This window comes from Lethenteron reissneri, chromosome 26 (genome assembly GCF_015708825.2).
Source record: "Lethenteron reissneri isolate LAM-NWPU_2019-01 chromosome 26, ASM1570882v1, whole genome shotgun sequence".
NCBI classification, from domain to species: domain Eukaryota; kingdom Metazoa; phylum Chordata; class Hyperoartia; order Petromyzontiformes; family Petromyzontidae; genus Lethenteron; species Lethenteron reissneri.
Genome location: NC_083804.1, coordinates 5,410,849 through 5,428,687, shown reverse-complemented (window position 1 = coordinate 5,428,687; position 17,839 = coordinate 5,410,849). Strand labels below are relative to the sequence as shown.

The 17,839-nt window shown below is 48.0% G+C and overlaps 1 protein-coding gene across 6 annotated transcripts in view; it reads left to right on the top strand.

Annotated features, from left to right (window-relative positions):
• CELF2 (CUGBP Elav-like family member 2) overlaps window positions 1–17,839 on the top strand; it is a 163,152-nt gene that overhangs the window by 64,153 nt on the left and 81,160 nt on the right. For 2 of the 6 annotated variants that reach the window (XM_061559880.1, XM_061559878.1), the window contains exon 1: window positions 6,992–7,134. Coding sequence is in view for 2 of the 6 variants with exons in the window: in XM_061559879.1 (XP_061415863.1) it covers window positions 12,145–12,209; window positions 13,733–13,855 (188 nt within the window). In the remaining 4 variants the exon portion in view is untranslated. Of the gene's footprint in view, window positions 1–6,991; window positions 7,146–11,625; window positions 12,222–13,732; window positions 13,856–17,839 lie in introns of those variants that run through there. The other 4 variants (XM_061559879.1, XM_061559884.1, XM_061559883.1 and 1 more) reach the window with 4 other exon arrangements.

The window sequence follows — 17,839 nt, the reverse complement described above, 5'->3', positions numbered from 1 at the left end:
CATGTAGTGTCTTATTTAGACGATGTCCGAGCCGTGGTAGTAGTCTCTGCCTTCTGGAGTTTCCCGAACAAGCGCCATGTCTCGGCCTAATTCAATTACTTCCAGCGCCTTTTGTCGATCCACTCCTGGGTGAGGGGTGATGGCCTCCACACACCATGCAGGTCATGCGGGGGACGACCACACTTCACCACACTAGTCTGTGCGGTTTTCTTGGGTAGCCTAGACGTGGGAGCATAGTACAGTCCAAGAAATGGATTCTGCCATGCTGCCCTCTGCTAGCAACATATCCCCAAAGCAGAGCCTGTAGCACCTGTTTTACCCTGTGGTTTGTCGCCCATCGAAGCGCTATCCACACTCACCCCTGTTTAACATCTGAGATGTGTTGAGATGAGGTACATTCCACACGTGTACATTTGTATGGCATCCTAAAAGGAGGTTGTCCTGAAATATTGAATCTTTGGGGGATAGCGTTCTTATCTTTGATGGACAAAAACTTAACGGCACCTATATTTGATGCAGGGCTTCCAATTGCATTATATCTTTGTTGATTGTTTCAAAACCAACTCAGCAAATTTAATTCCAATGCTTCACGTAGACATTGTTTTTAATCACTCTTTTATAACCAATTACACATCCTAATTGTGCCACGATGTTTTTTTTAATAACTTACACGGTCAGTCTGTCAAAGTCACCGTGATTTATTCACTCACTTGAGCATTGAGGCGGTGCTTGCCTCCTGTTCACAGGCCCTGAGCCAGTGGCGGAAATTCCACAGTTTTATTTCAAGGGCGAGTCTATCCATGGGACAACCAATGACACAGGACAAATTCTCCATAATTCTGGCTGTCGCCTGATGATGCTGGTTGTTGTAATTGCCGGCGAAATGTCACAGTACTCGAATTGTAAACGTTGTGGGTTTGCTCTCCAACACACCAGTGTGCTGAACTAGTAACTAATTGGCACGTTCTGTTTACGTGACAAACCTTACTAATTGGCTCTGTCAGGTGGTGGCGGGTTTGACGACACATTTATATATTTACGCGATCTAACCAAAACACCTCTTTTAAGGACAGCCATTGTTCACCTCCCCACGAAGCGGAAACTCAATTTACTGACCCTAGAGAGATGATGGAGGCTGTGCCAACCGTAATTTGAACCGTAACTTTGCGAGCCGCTCACTTTACTGCCAGTTAACACGGCCAGCATAGTCTAAATGCTGTCGGAGAAAGCGCCCAGGGAGGGAGATGACAGAACACGTGGGCTCCACTTCATCCGGCGTCTCTCCAAAGGGCCTTTCCCTTGCTTGCTAACACAGATAAAGAAGAACATCTCAAATTACCGGAAGCGTGTGAGAACTAAATGTAGATTGTTACCTTCTCATTACAATGAGGTGACCATGAGCAGGACTTGGAATGATTGTTCAGGATAGCTGCGTCAAAATGAGGAGGATAATGGCGAAACTAGGAAAGGTGGCTGCCACATCTCCGCAGCAGCTTGTGGCGCTTGTTATTAATGCATGGTGCTCGTCGCCTGTCCAGGCAGTATCTGGGGGTCAGCCTTGTTTGGCTCCCGAGGTGAGCTCTGTAGCGCTTTCTGCAGAAGCGCCCTGTCCACAAATGATAGCTCAACGAAGTGGCTTCTCACGTGGACATTTAGTGCAGCACAAATATTCTGAACGGATGTTGATTCTAAAATGTGGGGGAGTGAAACCGGAGGACCCGGAGAAAAATGCGCACAACCACGGGGAGAGAGACACGCAAAACTCCTAATATACAGCAGGCGTCAGGGGTCGGCATCGAACCCACAAACTTTTTGTATCCCAGGCGAAGCAGTTAACATCTCGCCACCGCAGCGCCCCACAACACAACATCGAAGGAAGCAGAAGTGAGATGCATGGAGGAGTGTCTGTTTTTAAAGAGTACCGGAGAGAATGGAGATATCCAATGGGGCCGGCTGCATGGAACTCACGCGATTTACAGGCAGCTAGAGCTCATTTAGATAGCTACACTTATCCCGGTTGTTGGACAATATTATACGACCAATATTTTGAGATATACCAAGCGAGGTAGTTAACATCTCGCCACCGTGACACGACGGCATACAAGCCTCCTGAAATTTGCGGCCGAGATGACGGCGGGCGCCGCGAGGGCCTCGTGGAATTTTTTCCCGGACGCCTTGCGGCTCCGTCGATCCTTCCCCGCGATATCGCCGCCGTCGGGATTGTTAGCCGGCCCCGGCGGGATTTTGAAGCGGAGATTGGGAGGATTTCCTCGCATTATTTCACCCCAACCGCCCCCACCATCACACCCCCCCCCCCCCCACACTAAAGAGAAATGGAGTTTGTTATCCGTGAAGGCTAGCTGTTCGTTCAGGACGACATATTGGGTTTTTTTTCTTCGGGTAAATCCTCCAGAATACAGACGTGAGAATGATTTATTGAGGCGGTGGAGTGTCGCCCCAGAGCACGCCACCGTCCAGATTTGCGATATTCTTTTTTAATGTCCTCGTAAATTACTCAATTTGGTTAAAAACAACACACCAACATAGGCCCCTTCTGGCAGACTATATTTGTGCGTGCGAAATGTAGCGCCTTCGTGATAGCCATAAGAACGGCGTTATTATTACCGAACGGAACTGAATCATTAGGAGCAGGGGGGCGGGTAGGCAGTGCTGCGGGAGGATGTTCCTTTGTGCAGTCGAATGACCTCCGGACCTCTCGTGAGTAAATCCTCTCTTTGTATAGGCGAATAGGTCGAAACGAGTGTGACCGTGCAAATAGAATTGTGACCCCCTCACGATGCGGCTGGGAGTCCCGCGGGGCTCGTAGTTCATGTGTTGTAGCACTGAGCTGCCAACTGATGGATACCCAGGAATGGCAGTCTTAGGATTCAGGGGGGGGGGTGGCAGGGGGCACTTGTAGCTATGTAATGTATATTCCGATGGACTATTTTGCGAGGAATAAGTTTTGTAAATTTAGACCATGATCTTAGCACAAAACGCCATCCTCTTTTCACTGTATGTAGCCTAGTTCTGCACCAAGGCCTAATATGTGTGAGGGTACCACAGTGGCAAGATGTTAACTACCTCACCTGGTTTACAGGAGATTGCCGATTCGAGCCCGACCCTTACGCCTGTATATTTAGAGTTTGCATGTCTCTCTCCCCATGATCGCGTGGATTTTTCTCCGGGTCCTCTGGTTTTTCCCTTCACATTTAGAATCAACATCACGCGTTTAGAGTATTTGAGCTGCTATGAATTTCCACGTGTTAAGCCCACTTCGTTGAGCTATCATTTGTGATAGCCAGGTCACTTCTGAAAAAGAGCCATATAGCTCAGTGGGCCTTACCTGGTAAAATTTCAATAGTTTAGCTGAAGTGGAGAAACTAAACTCCAGCAGGAGGAACTGGTTGTTATTGTGGTTGCATTAACCGTAAAATATGCAGAGTAAAGCCGTTCCAAATTGCGGTTAGAATTTTTGTATTCTTTGCAGATTACGAATGAATGGAAATGACCAATTTAGGCGAGGTGCCCATTCATTCACTGGCGGTTGGTGATGTCACGGCGGACATTTGAAAGCGCAGCGTCAGCTGAAGCGTATGAATACGTATACGACGCAAAGGTTCAGCCCTATGACTGCTTTCTCACGCCTCCGCTGGCAGAAAAAGGGCTTCCGCTGGAGCAAACTCTAGGGGGTTCATTGGCCTGCTCTTCCACGTTGACCGGACGTTTTTTATGCGGTGGACCGTACCCCACACTTTACCCCACTGCGTGTGACCCACCGATCGAATTTCCACGGTCTGCCCCTTTTGCACCACTGGGTTGACAGAGGCGGCGGGGAAGGATTTGAGAAACTCGCCCCGTCGTTCGAAGGTGCGTGCCAGAAGATGGAGTCGAATCGGGGGCCCCCTGCACTGGCAAGCCGAGTGTGCCACCCTCATTACACCACGGCAGCTCCCGTTGTGTGTCTGACCGTGCGTCCCCCATGCGCCTGTGTATCGGATGTCGCGAACCACTATTTACAGAGCATTGAGTGACATCTGGTGTTTGAGTGTGACAGGAAGGCATGCGACAGGGGCATCGTGTCGCCGATTAAAATCGATTTTCCATGCACGCAAATACTGTGCGTCCAAATCGTGCATTTGAGAATATTTTTGCAGTTTATGCGAATTGTTTGCAAATTTTGCGATCTGCTGTTACATTTGAACCTCATGGCTGTACCCCGGGGTATCGTAGTACCCCGGCTCTCGCATCATGTGCGTGATACAGTCATTTTTAGTCTGTTGATGGTCGGTGATGCGGCAATTGACTCATCTCGACGAGCTGTACACGATGCACCGCTACGGTGCGTACGAGCGTTCAGGGTTTCAGCGCAATCGTCCTCGCTGCGTTCGACATCGCTGGAGTGGCACTGATTTCGGATTGATTTCGGATTGATTGGTACCCCAATCGCGGAGTGAAGTACACCCCTGAAAAAAATTGTGTCCCATAAAAAATATATTTCATTGCCTCGGACATTTTGTATTATTTGGTAACCCGGGGTACCGCCATAAGGATCACTTACATTAATGGTGAGAATTTTACAGGACAAATGATACCAACGAGAAACTATAAACAGTAAAAGCAAAATGGCAAATATTAAACCAAAAATAATTAATTATCGGATTAAATCACAACCCCAAATTATTAGAATCTACCAAAACTCTAAGGGGGGCAGGGAGGGGGGTGAACAGTCACATGGTAAATGAAAGACATAGTGAAGTGGAGCCATGGGGAAGCCTCCACCCAGCAGCAGATTGACAAAGGGGGGGGGGGGGCGGTACATTATTCTATTGCGGTGAGTTAGAAAGGGAAAGCTGTTAGGACGCTCTTAACAACTTGAGGAAGTCCGCTGACAACGGAGACAGCGCTCCAGACAGCGGGGGAGACGGTGGCAGCGGAGTCGGGAGTTTGACCTCCTTATCTTTGGAGCTGTGAGGTGGGAGAGGCGGTGGGTGCTCCAGCGAGGTGGCAGTAGGGATGGGTGAGTTGAGGTCAGTGAGTTCGTTTGTTGTCCTTCCTTTGTTTGTTACCCCCCCCCCCGCACCTCCGATTGCCTGCCGCGGTTGGAGGTTCAACATAAATACGTACATACAGAAAGGTTGGACGGGGTGGGGGGGGGCTCAAGGACAATGGGAATGTTGTAGGCCATGAACTTTACAAGTGACAGCTGCCTGCCCCTACATGTTCGAGATGCCTGTCCCGTGCCTCTGACCCATGGCCTCAGCACCCGCTAGAACGCGAACAGTTCGCTTAGCGTCGCCTCCCGCTCTCGCTGTGCTACTCAGCGTTCTCTCGAAATCCTCATCGTTCTGCCGGCGCGCATTGGGGGCTCGCGTCAGCAAACACTCTTCCTTCCGATATTAGGAAGCCACTGGAGGCTATGCACTTTTAACAGCTTGTTTTGAAAACTAATTTATTTAGAACTGCTCTTTGTGTTTAGTTTGTTTTTCTTGCCTCCCGCACCTCCGATTAGCGCGGTTGGCTACGTACGTTGCGGAAGAAGTTCAACGCACATTCTCATGCGATCGTCTAATTGCCTGCGGTAGCTTTGGCTTTGCGGTTTGTAATTTGACGTTCTCTTTTTCTGAGGTTTTAATGGGTTTTTTCGCTTCCAAATTGATGTTCCAGTTACGTTCTTTGGCATCATGTCATGAGATATCATCTGTGGGCCAGAGCAGAGCAAAGGGCTGACCATGTATTTTCTTTTTTTTACAAGTGTAACCCTCAAAACAAGGGGAATATTCTGTAACCATTATTTAACCAGATGAGAACACAATACGGCAACTATTATCTATATTAACAAAACAATTTACATCGCAATGCTAAGCACGGCATCATAATGGCAGATATGCGAAGCGAGGTGAGACTGGCCAAGAGAGAGGGAAATAAAACCCGAGAGTGAAATGATCACTGGCAACTCCGTCAACTGCACCGAGCTGTGACCTCAACGATGAGGAGCGCCACGGTGGCTAGGAGATGTTGACTACCTCGCCTGGTATACAGGAGGTCGTGGGTTCGATCCCGACCCTGACGCCTGCTGCTGTGTATGTGTAGTTTGCGTGTCTCTCTCTCTCTCATCATCATCACGGTGGCTAGGAGATGTTGACTACCTCGCCTGGTACACAGGAGGTCGTGGGTTCGATCCCTGACCCTGACGCCTGTTGCTGTGTATGTGTAGTTTGCGTGTCTCTCTCTCTCTCATCATCATCACGGTGGCTAGGAGATGTTGACTACCTCGCCTGGTACACAGGAGGTCGTGGGTTCGATCCCGACCCTGACGCCTGCTGCTGTGTATGTGTAGTTTGCGTGTCTCTCTCTCTCTCATCATCATCACGGTGGCTAGGAGATGTTGACTACCTCGCCTGGTATACAGGAGGTCGTGGGTTCGATCCCGACCCTGACGCCTGCTGCTGTGTATGTGTAGTTTGCGTGTCTCTCTCTCTCTCATCATCATCACGGTGGCTAGGAGATGTTGACTACCTCGCCTGGTATACAGGAGGTCGTGGGTTCGATCCCGACCCTGACGCCTGTTGTATATGTGGAGTTTGTATTTTTCCTTCCCCGTGATCGCATGGATTTTCCTCCGGGTCCTCTGGTTTTTCTCTGCACGTTTAGAATCACCACGCGTTCATAGTATTTGGCTGCTATAAATTTCCATGAGATAATCTACTTCGTTGAGCTATCGTTTGTGGTCAGGTTGCTTTTGAAAAAGAGCTAGATAGCTCAGGGGGCCTTACATGGTAAAATACAAAAAAAATGTTTAGTTTAGTCCTCTTGCTGGGGCAGCTGCTGCCTTGGATAAGTCTTCTCAGGGCCTTAAATGTCCCATATCTTGTCATTTTCTTAATAACACACGATTAAAGACAACTCATTTGCATGTAGCTCCTCCTTTCTTCTGGTTTGTGAGATATTCTTCTTGTCATGATATGTCCTGTGTTTTTCTGTTTTACAGGTGGCAACTCTTGCAAACTACCACTCGGACCACTTCGATCCTGCCGGCCGGTCGCCCCCAACACGCCAGCCGCTCCCTGGCGATTCCGGCGTCACCAGGCCGAGCGCGTCCCCAGAGTTCCCAGGAATCACGGACAAGCACCGGTGAGTCCTGGGTGAGCCCCAGCACCACAACGAAGGATATCTCACAATACTCCGTTCATGTTCGCAACAAAATCCGGTCATCCTCACAGCTGCTTTTTCTGTTTAGTTTGTTGTCCTTCCCCCGCAGATCCGATTAGCATAGTTGGTTATTTACGGTGCGAAAGAAGTGAAACATACATACATGTTACTTAATTGTCTTGTCATCACATAGCTGACCATGACTGGAGATTTTTCAGGATTGCTACCTCGACAAGAGGAGGGTCCTGACAAAACTCGTGGTCTCGAGTGGTGGATTGGCTACACCTTGTTAGGAGACCCTCATCCAGCAGTGGATAACAAAAGGGCTATACATTATTGCTGTAAAAAATATGAATGCACAATCATGGTACCTGGATCCCAGCAAATTGCCTGCTCACACCACCTCTGTTAGAAGGGCCTCCACTCGAGGCCGCTTTGGAGAGCCAATGTAGATTGTATTTTGGCCCCCACTCTTACACGCTGGCCAGACGTGTTCAAAGAGGTGGGAGCACCCTCACTTTACCCCAGCGGACGCAAACCTGCCGATCGACTGACCGTTAGTACACGCATTTCAATTGCTGGGTGGACAGGCGAGGGAGGCGGTGGGGGGAGGGGCGGGGGGCTATGAAACTCGCCCCATCGTTTCATCCGCCGCGCCAGGAGATGGAGTCGAGCCGGCGACCTCGGGGATTGCGAGTTCGGGCGTGCGAATACGTTACACCGCCGCAGCAGCAGCATCCCAGTAGTCGTAGCTCTTGAAAAAAAAAATTTGAAACAATAATTACCGTTTGTTTATTTATTTCATTGTCTCTGCTCGCGAGAGCTGATGGTGCAGTTGTGCGCGCGTGTGTGTGCGCGGATTAACCCTCGACAGCACTTCCCATTGTGCCGTCCGCGTTGGACGCAATGAAAAGCGACAACGCCGTCAGCCTCGCGTTTCACTCGCCGCGTTCACACAGCCGCTCTTTATTTTTATAATAATAATAATACAAATGTCTACTACGATAGGATGCTGCGAGTGCCACAGTGGTGTGTGATGGTTATCACGCTGGACTTGCGATCCAGACGTCGCCGGTTCGATTCCATCGCGGTGGAAACATTTGGGAGAATTTCTTGAATCATCCCCGCATCCGTCCATCCGGTCGTATAAATGGGCACACCACGGTGAGTCGATGGGCAGATCTCTCACGTGGTGGGAACAAAGTAAAACTCTAAAAAAATATATATATATATATTTTACCAGGTGCAAGGCCCACTGAGCTGTGTAGGTCTTTTTCAGAAGCGACCTGACCATCAAAAATGATAGCTCAACAAAGTGGCTTATCGCGTGGAAAATTTATAGCAGCCAAAATACTCTACGCATGTTTATTCTAAATGTGGAGGGGAAAAACCGGAGGACCCGGAGAAAAATCCTCACAACCACGTTGAGATGGACATGCAAACTCCAAATATGCAGGAGTCAGGGTTGGGATGGATTCCACGACCTCCTGCATACCAGGCGAGGTAGTTAACATCTCAACACCGTGGAAAACGGTGGGTTACTCCCACCTCTTCCAAGACGTCTGGCCAGCATGCAAAAGTAGTCCATATAACCTCTGGAGGGGCTCTCTAGAGCTGTGGAGGCCCTTCCGGCAACAGTTGCATGAGCAACAAAATGTAGGGCTGCACCTCTACCAATACGATTGATAAATCATTGTGTGTGTGTGTATACATATCTTTCGAATATATTCGTACCCTCAAAGCAGTGGCACGTGTCCATCGTGTCAGGGAGGGAAGTGTGTGTGTTGGCACGTATGTAGGGAGCGGTAGTGGAGCGGTTTAGCGCGTTGCGCTACGCACCTGGCGGCCCGAGTTCAATTCCCGCTCACGGCCAACATCAGTGACGATTATCTGAACCGGTCCTGGGCTTCCCCTAGGTCGACTCCGCCTCAAATGAGTACCTGGTGCGGTGTGAGAGACAAAGTCAGCCCGGCGTGGTGCTGGCCACCCACCCCCTTGTGTGCCGTTCTGGCCTTCATAGGTGCTCGCTAACAGCACTTGCCCCAACAGTCTGTTACAGGCTACACGGGGATCTTTGTTGGCCCAGTGAGTGACTGTGTTCGTGTTCGCGTGCGAGTTCGGCGATGCGGTCTTTGACAGCCAACACACCGCGGTTACTTTCCCAGCAAACTGCGTTCACTTGGTGGCCATGCAGAACGTCCGGGACAATTGGGTTTGCCGATTCTGGTTCGGGTTCTCGCCGAGAACAGCACAGCCTAAGACGAGAACATCGTGTGATTTTTATTTTATTTTAATATCGGCACCGAGTGATAAAGGTGCTCACCACACCGCCCCTTGGTGTGCCTTGCTGGCCACACTAAAAAAAATGCTCACAGACGGCACAGTCCCCAGCCATCTGTATAGGCTTAACTGAAGATATTTTGTCTTTGTGATTCGGTGAGTGTGTGGAGCATCATGTGAATCCCTGCGTGTGTGATCGTGTGATTGCATGTTGGGTTTTGTGCGTGTATGTGACGGTGCCTGTGGTGCTGGCTCGCTCACAGCACTTGCCCCAACAGTCTCGGGAGGATCTTTGTCTTCGTAGTGCTGGCCGCCTACCCCCCTCGTATGTCGTACCAGCCTTCATAGTCGGTACTCGCTAACACCACTTGCCCCAGCAGTCTGCGAAGGCTATACGGGGGTTCTTTATCTTTGGTGTGTGTTTGTGCAAAATTTAGGTTTGTTTTCCTTATTTGCGAGTGTTGATTATTGTGTAAGTGATTGTGTATTAGTGTATGAGTTCATAACAGTGGAATTATATCTTTGTGTTGGTGTATGTATTATTGTGTGTGTGTGGAGCGGGGGTGGAGCGGTTAGCATGCTGCACTACGAACCCGGCGGCTCCAGTTCGATTCTGAACCGGTCCTGGGCCTCCCCTAGGTCGACTCAACCTCAAATGAGTACCTAGTGTGGGGTGAAAACAACGGCACTGGGGAGACCAAGGTGGTCGGGCGTGGTGTTGGCCACCCACCCCATCTCGTGTGCCATTCCGGCACTTTCCGTCGTTTTCATGCAGGGGGCGCTGCAAACCTACGCGCCCCCTGCATGAATGACGGAGGCGCAGGGACAGACGTTCGATTACGTTGCAATCGATCTGCAGACGGCGGTCTTCTCGCACGGCCAGCAGCTCTGTGTTGCCTTATCTCAATCCCGCAATCCCTAACAGGTGAAAGTCCACATCGAATCGAACCCCCAGCAAGGCCATCGACTTAATGACGAGATAAAATTCACACGAAATGTCCTTTTCAATGAAGTCTTCCAGATGTTAAATGATATAAGCTTTTAATGAAGAAATAAAATTAACGAATTCAAAACACAATACAATTCAAAGATGTTTCATTTTAAAACTTCTAAACGGAGCATCGGGTGCTTGCGTGAATGCGTCGTTCGCGTGCAAATTTTTATGTGACTTTCCTGGCCAAAGGCCGTAAATGGTTGTGGGGGGGGGGGGGCACCACAGGCACCCCCGAACAACCCCTAGTTCCTCTCTATTTTATATTTGTGTGTGTGTATATAAATATGGGCGTGCGTATTAAAGAATGAATGAGTGAGCGAGCGGTCGTGCGTGCGCACGCGGTCACCGGGGCGGGTAACGGACACTCTACTCCGCGCGTGTCGGCATATTTCATTGTCCGTGCCTGTGATCTGCCCGACGATTCGGTGAGGCTGCGCGATGTTTATCTCGCCGCGACCGCCACCGCCGCCGTACAAAAGCCGCCCTCTTCAGCGGCGGCGGTGCCAGTGGTCTACCACGTGAGCGTCGTCGTCGTTGTGCGCTCCCTGTCGAGACCGACATCGTTTGTACTCCTCTCTCAACTCCTTGCTTTTGTTCAGATTTACGTTTTGCTGTTGTGTTTGGTTACTGCTTTTTCTCTATTATTTTTTTGGCTGCGGGCGTTTTTCTCCTTGCGACCGGCCGGAGACTAATATTTGTGAATCTCGCATTTCTTCCGCACATTGAATTACATCATCGCTTTTTTTTAATTTTGTTTGGACACACTCTCCCCGTGCCACCAATTAAATTCGACCGTCTCTTTGCTGCCTTAAAAAGCTGCTCCCGAGAAGACGCTAAGCTCTGTACGTCTCACTTAATGCGCGTGCGTGTGTGCGCGTGTGCGCGTGTCCATGCTGTTTGCCCAGTTGCTACTGACGCAGCTGCACAGATCTCGTCTTGGCGCATGTGTTGATTTGTCTGCCCGTGTGTGCGTGCTATAGTGGAGCGGGTTAACCACCCACCTGTTCCTGTCCGTTCCCTGTAAGGGGAACCCAGTGGCGTGCCTGTCACCCACCCCACCCCCCGTCGCATCATCCCGCACCTCTTTTCCTCCCACCCAAACCCCGACAATCGAACTTCCAAAAACGCTCACGTCCCCAATTCTCTGCCACCCCATCGTGTCTCCCTCCCCTTCTCACCCTCTCCCTCCCTCCCTCTCCGCTGCCTCGCCGCCCTTCCCCTGCTCACTGCGCACTCGATGTTAGCCGCTTGTGCGCCGCACCGAGTTGAGGACGTTTGTGCCAGCGTGCCGTGACCATAGCTTCTCTATAGTCCTGTGTCCACAGAGTGTTCCGCTCTGCGTCATCCTGAGTGTCGAGTCTTTGTGTCGCCGAGAGCATTGTCTCAGTGATTCTGAGTGCTTTGTCATATTTTCATTCGTCGCGTTAGGTTTTTTTTCTCCCCTCCTCTTGAGTGTTCTGTAACTGCGATTTTTTTTCTTCTTGTCCAGTCATGAGTACCCCAGTCCGTAGCATTTAGCCCGGGTGACCTTGAGAGCGTTTCGGTCCACGTTGAACCCGGAGTTATTTTCTACCTCGTCGCTATTATTAAGTAGGTCGCGAAAGTTGAGGTTTTTTTTTTGTTACTGTGCCAAGCATTTAGTCGAGGTCACGTCCGCCGGTTCATCCGACCGTGGGGGGTTCCAGTCTGCGAGGCCGACGCGAGGAGAGAGCGCCAGAATGACTTGCTTCAAGCTCGACTTCCTGCCCGAGATGATGGTGGAGCACTGCTCTCTCAACCCCTCGTGAGTACCAAGGTCACCCGCCCAACGCCGTCACACACTTTCCCCCCCACTGTTGTACTCCTCTCCCTTGACGCCGTTAAGTGCGTCAAATGATAAGCCACTTTCGTTGAGCTGTCACTTGTGGCCGGGTCGCTTCGGAAAAAAGAAGCTAATGGCTCGGCGGGCTCTGCCTGGTCAAATAAAAACAATTGCTGAGTTATAGCAATTTTTTTTGGGGTGATTTGCTTACCTTTGCACTCTGATCGTGTGTTTTTGTAGTATTGTTTGTTGTTGTAATGGTCTGACCCGCCCCTACTGGACATCTGCGAACAAAATAACTTCACAGCTCGTCAGATTCCTCCGGTATAAATAAATATTCTGATTCTGAAATAACCCTTTTAGCTGCCCCCGTTCAAAAATGTCACGAGATGACAGACCCACCCGAGTTTTTCTCATCGGCCGTCGCAGCCGTCAGCGTTGAAAAAATCGGGGACCACCCGTTCGTTGAGTTACGCAACTTGACGTCGATATAATGGACTCGTTTTGTAATCTCCGTGTAATAGGCCCTCGCTGGGCATGTGGGTTTACGCCCGTTGTGGTCTGTCGGGCTCAGATTGGTCATGGTCTTCGACTAACGAACACAACATTGACTGTAACTTGAGTCTGAACACGCTCGCATTTGTTGTGCCATAAATCTAATGGAGGCTTATCGAAGACGACGGAGATCTTTTGGACAGTGATCGATTGTTAACTCAATCTAATGGATGGACACGGGTTGGCAGTTATCGTGATCTAATAAACTCAAAATGGTTGTGAGGTCCTTCTGTCTGGCCCCAAGTCACCGAGCCGTGCAGTTTCAGACAGGACCAGACGTGTGCTATTATTGCTGTTGTGGCATCATCATTGCAAGCAATGGTTTAGTAGAAACACACATTTAACGCCATAAAAAAAATAACACTAGTTACAGCAGCTGGAGGAAATAGTTGGACTATTTTTTCGTTGTTAAAATGGCAAAAAGGTGCGGCCCTGCAAATGCTTAATCACGTCACTGCTGGCGGAAGGGCCTGCATGAGAGTTAGCCCTGGAGAGCCCCTCTAGAGGGTGGTGGTAACGTTCGCCTACTCGTCCAGACGACTTTGATGAGCTTGGAATTCTCGTACTTTGCTCGACCTTGCAGATCGACTATGACTGTGGTGGACCCAATTTGCTCGGTGCAACAGGGCTTGGGTGATTTCAGAAACTTTTCCATCCTTTTGAACTGCCACTCCAAGAGGTCAAATCGAACTGACGACCACTGGATTGAAAGCCCGGTGTGCTCGCCATCACATCAGCATAGTTTTTATTATAATTTTTTTCATTAAACTATGAGAAATTATCAACTTTTTACCAACGACAAAAGTCCACACCTGCTTACACTAGTTCACGCAGTCGAGTGGCCATGTTGCACTTTGGAGTAGATGGCACGTGTTGGTAGCTCCACATACTCCCAAATGTGTTTTCGGTTTGTACCGCCTGCTGCTCGGCGCGATGTCCCGAACCTGAAGAAGCACGTGGAGTAAAACGTCGGACAACGCGCGGCACGACCCGAAAACACGTCCGAGAGAAGTTTTCCACAAATTGGGTGACTCCGATTCCCATTGCTCCGTGGTGATGCCTGCGGAGGTCCGGTGAGTGAAGGCATTATCCAAAGGGTGCAATTTGCTTCACAGGTCGGCATTTAAAATCCTCCCATGACATCATTTGATGGAGTACCGTAGGCCAGGTTTGAGACTGGCGAGACCGAGAAGTAAAATCTGATAATGACGCTTAACTACATTATGAAAGAAATAATTGCAGATCCCGTGTGTAGTGTCAGATCCTCTCCTTAGTTTTATAACTTTACTGCTTATTATTTCAAACTGTAAAACGGTCAAATGGGATCATCCACAGCTATTTCATCTCATTTAATTTAATTTAAATTTGCTTAAAGGAAATGCAATGTATTCTACAGACCTGTAGGCCTTCCAAAGTGTTGCTATCCAATGCAATTTGCCTACACAAGGCAACCTTATGCCAGTTTTGATTTGGTTTCGTGTCGTCAGCAGAGTGTGGCCTTAATAACCAATACCACTGGGTATACCATTAGTGCACCGGATAATCACTTCAATTTGAGATCCATCTGGTACCTGGCCATTTGTTCACTATTTGGATCTGGCCGAAGAGTGAAAACTTCAAACATATTTCAAAGTACGATATGTCGATTGCTTTTGTGTTTTTTGTAACTTTCATTACATTTGAGCACCTTAAGTATGTCACAGCACTGTGTGGCTGCCGCTCCTTATTTAGTCTCGACCACTGGTCACCGGTCACCGTCCCATCTCGTGACATGCCCAACTTGGTTTTTTTGACAGTCAATGTTGCTGTCTCTAGCTTCCGTTTTTTCTTCTCCTATCCATGGGGTTCCTCTTTATGTTTTTTTTTTCAGCGTAATTCTTTGCTTGTTCCTCTAAATACACTTTTCAACAAATGGTTGTAATGTAATAATATTGTAATATGACATGATTTCCATATACGAATAAGTTTTTTAATCAAAAGTTACATTTTACCTCAGACAAACTGAATTTAATTGAAAAGCATAACATGAGAACCTCTAAAAGCCAACGTTAAATCCTCTTATTTTTAACCATATTGGAAATTTTAGACTTAACAGTGTTGCATGAGTGATGAGTGCACAAGTTTGCTTTCAGCTCACCAAATATTTCAGTTTTGGTTCTAAATTTGAATGAAAAGAGGAACCTAGTTCCAATGACCACTATGTGTGCCAAGTGCAGTACGCTCAAAATGTAGTATTTTACTTGAACTGTGTGACTTGTAAAGTAGTTTATTTTCAATTAAAAGTTGTTTCTTTTTCTCTCGTGGGTACTGAAATTAATATTTAATGTCCTGAAAAAGCATTGCAGCATGCAAAGTAATTATGTCATATGGTTAATTTATAGAAATAGGGGTTCAGAATATGTCTGACATGCCTTGTGTGGCATATTGGCCTACATTGGCACTTGCCTGGATGAACTATATTGATAAAATAGGGATATTTGTGCACCGTATTTGCGTGTGAACGCGTGCGAGCATGTGTACATTTGTGAGAGTAACTGCATGTGTGAATCCACGTGCATACGTCTGCATGAACGTGTAATTGTGTCCTTACGCGAATGTGTGCGTGTGTAGCATCGTGTGCTTGAATGTGTGTGCGCATGTGCGTGTATAAATGTGTCGTGCGCGTGTGTTTTTTCACTGATACTTGATAGTGCAGACATCCGCTGTATAATCAGCTGAACGCTGCATTCGTAAAGCACTGTTGACATTTCATACAATAAAACGACTCACCACTATGCTCCCGTGAACATTTTGAAAAGAAATTGTTGTTTTTCACGCATGTAAGCATTCTGCATTCGACTTGCGTGAACACAATGTTTTAGCAGTGACGTGACCTGGGTAACTCTGGGGGGCCAATACCCATGTCAGACGAAGCACTATGCCACCTCTGCCCCACAGCCTTGGGTTCAACTCCCGTGCCTTGGTGTCTGTGAAAAGGCTTGCGTCCATGACGGAGCAGTGAGCCAGCACACCTGAGAATGCCGGGGTTTTTGAGGCTCAGTGCTCTCCGTTATGGACATCGCTTGAGTCGCCCAGTCAAACCCGTGAGAGACAGGGCCGCTTGACAATGAACCACACTCTGTGGTCACACGCGTCACTCCTCGCAGAAATTCGTGTCCCACACCACCAGCGTTATGTCGCCTTCTTGGATTGCCAACCTCTGGAAGCCCTCTCCAGGGCCTGTATCGATATCATGTCCTCCTCCATCTAGGTTGCATGTCCTCCTATACAGCTTAGCCTTCTTTAGCTTATGAACTCTTTCTTGCCTAATTGTACTCCTGTTACACACCATATCCTGACAAATACCCAGCATTCTCCACGCGTACAAATATGAAAACACTAGAAGCTGTCTCTCTGCTTGTTATTAGCGTGGTGCTCTGACCCAGACACAACCAGTGATGTTATTCTGACACACACAGCCTTGCCAGTAAAGCTGGCCTCTCTTCTCTTACAAATATGTTTAGGCAAGTCCATCAAAACCTCAGCCTGCTAAAACAGTACATTACGAGGACTGAACTCCTCACGAGAAGAAGAAGGAGAGTGCAATGCAGTAGAACTCCCCCTAACGAATAGCTCTGCTAACGACTAATCGCTTAACGACAGGCCTCCATAGAGCCCAATGGGTAGTGTATAGTGTAGTTTATAGTGTAGTGTATAGTGTTGTAGTGTATAGTAGTGTAGAGTAGAACTCCTCCTAACGACCAGCCCTGCTAACGACTAATCGCTTAACGACGGGCCTCCATAGAGCCCAATTTGTAGTGTATACTGTAGTTTATAGTGTAGTGTATAGTGTTGTAGTGTATAGTAGTGTAGAGTAGAACTCCTCCTAACGACCAGCCCTGCTAACGACGAATCGCTTAACGACGGGCCTCCATAGAGCCCAATGTGTAGTGTGTAGTGTATAGTAGTGTGTAATAGTGTAGTGTATAGTAGTGTAGTGTATAGTAGTGTATAGTGTAGTGTATAGTAGTGTATAGTAGCATAGTGCCTCCATAGAACCCCATGTGTAGTGTATAGTATAATGCATCATGTAGTGTATAGTAGTGTCGTGTATAGTAGTATACAATAGTGTAGTGTATTGTCGTGTATAGTAGTGTAGTGTATAGTAGTATACAATAGTGTAGTGCATAGTGTAGTGTATAGTAGTGTGTAGTGTATAGTAGTGTATAGTGTAGTGTATAGTGTAGTGTATAGTCGTATGGTGCCTCCATAGAGCCCAATGTGTTCGTTTATCGAGCATTCCCCTCTTAACGACGTGCTGCTGTAGGTACAGTAAACATTTACTAATACATCGATTAACCGTGTATCTTTACGTATTGATATCCATTTTTTAAATATTATCAAGTACGTTTTCTCGGTGAAAAAGGGGTAACTTTCGATGCTATCGGAATGAATCAAGCCTTTGAACGTGTATCTCCTATACTCGCTTAATGACCAAATCACTTAACGACCGGTTTCGTGGAACCAATTACGGTCGTTAAGAGGAGGGGTTTCTACTGTACCTCAGCTTGACCGCCTTCTCGCATTCCCCTGTGTGTCACGCACATTACAGCACGCTTGCAAATAGTCACCTCCTGTCTCCACACTTCGCGCTTCACAATGATAACTGTGATGAAGATGTGAGAGCCCCACTCTTGTCCCGAGTGTTTAGCACTGCCACTCGCCACGGTCCCTACCTACTAAACGTGCATGTCCTATCATATAAAGATGATTCATTGTGATTGGTAAGGCCTATTCTTCATGGTCTATGCTGAACACACAGTCAAGGATTACAATCAACGTTGTCTTTACCTAAAACTATTCTTGTGACTCCCCTTAAATGCGCACAAGCTTTTTGGTTGCATTGTACAAGTTCTTAATTAGCCAACCTATTTTACCCAGAATTCCATAGAAACCTACAAGTTCCCTTTTTCCCAAACAGGATCATATGCTTGCATGAAGGCTATGACAACAGATAGAAAGGTATTTCTTTGTAGCGATCTTGAGCATTTGTGGTTTCAGTTCCCCTATCTTAACAA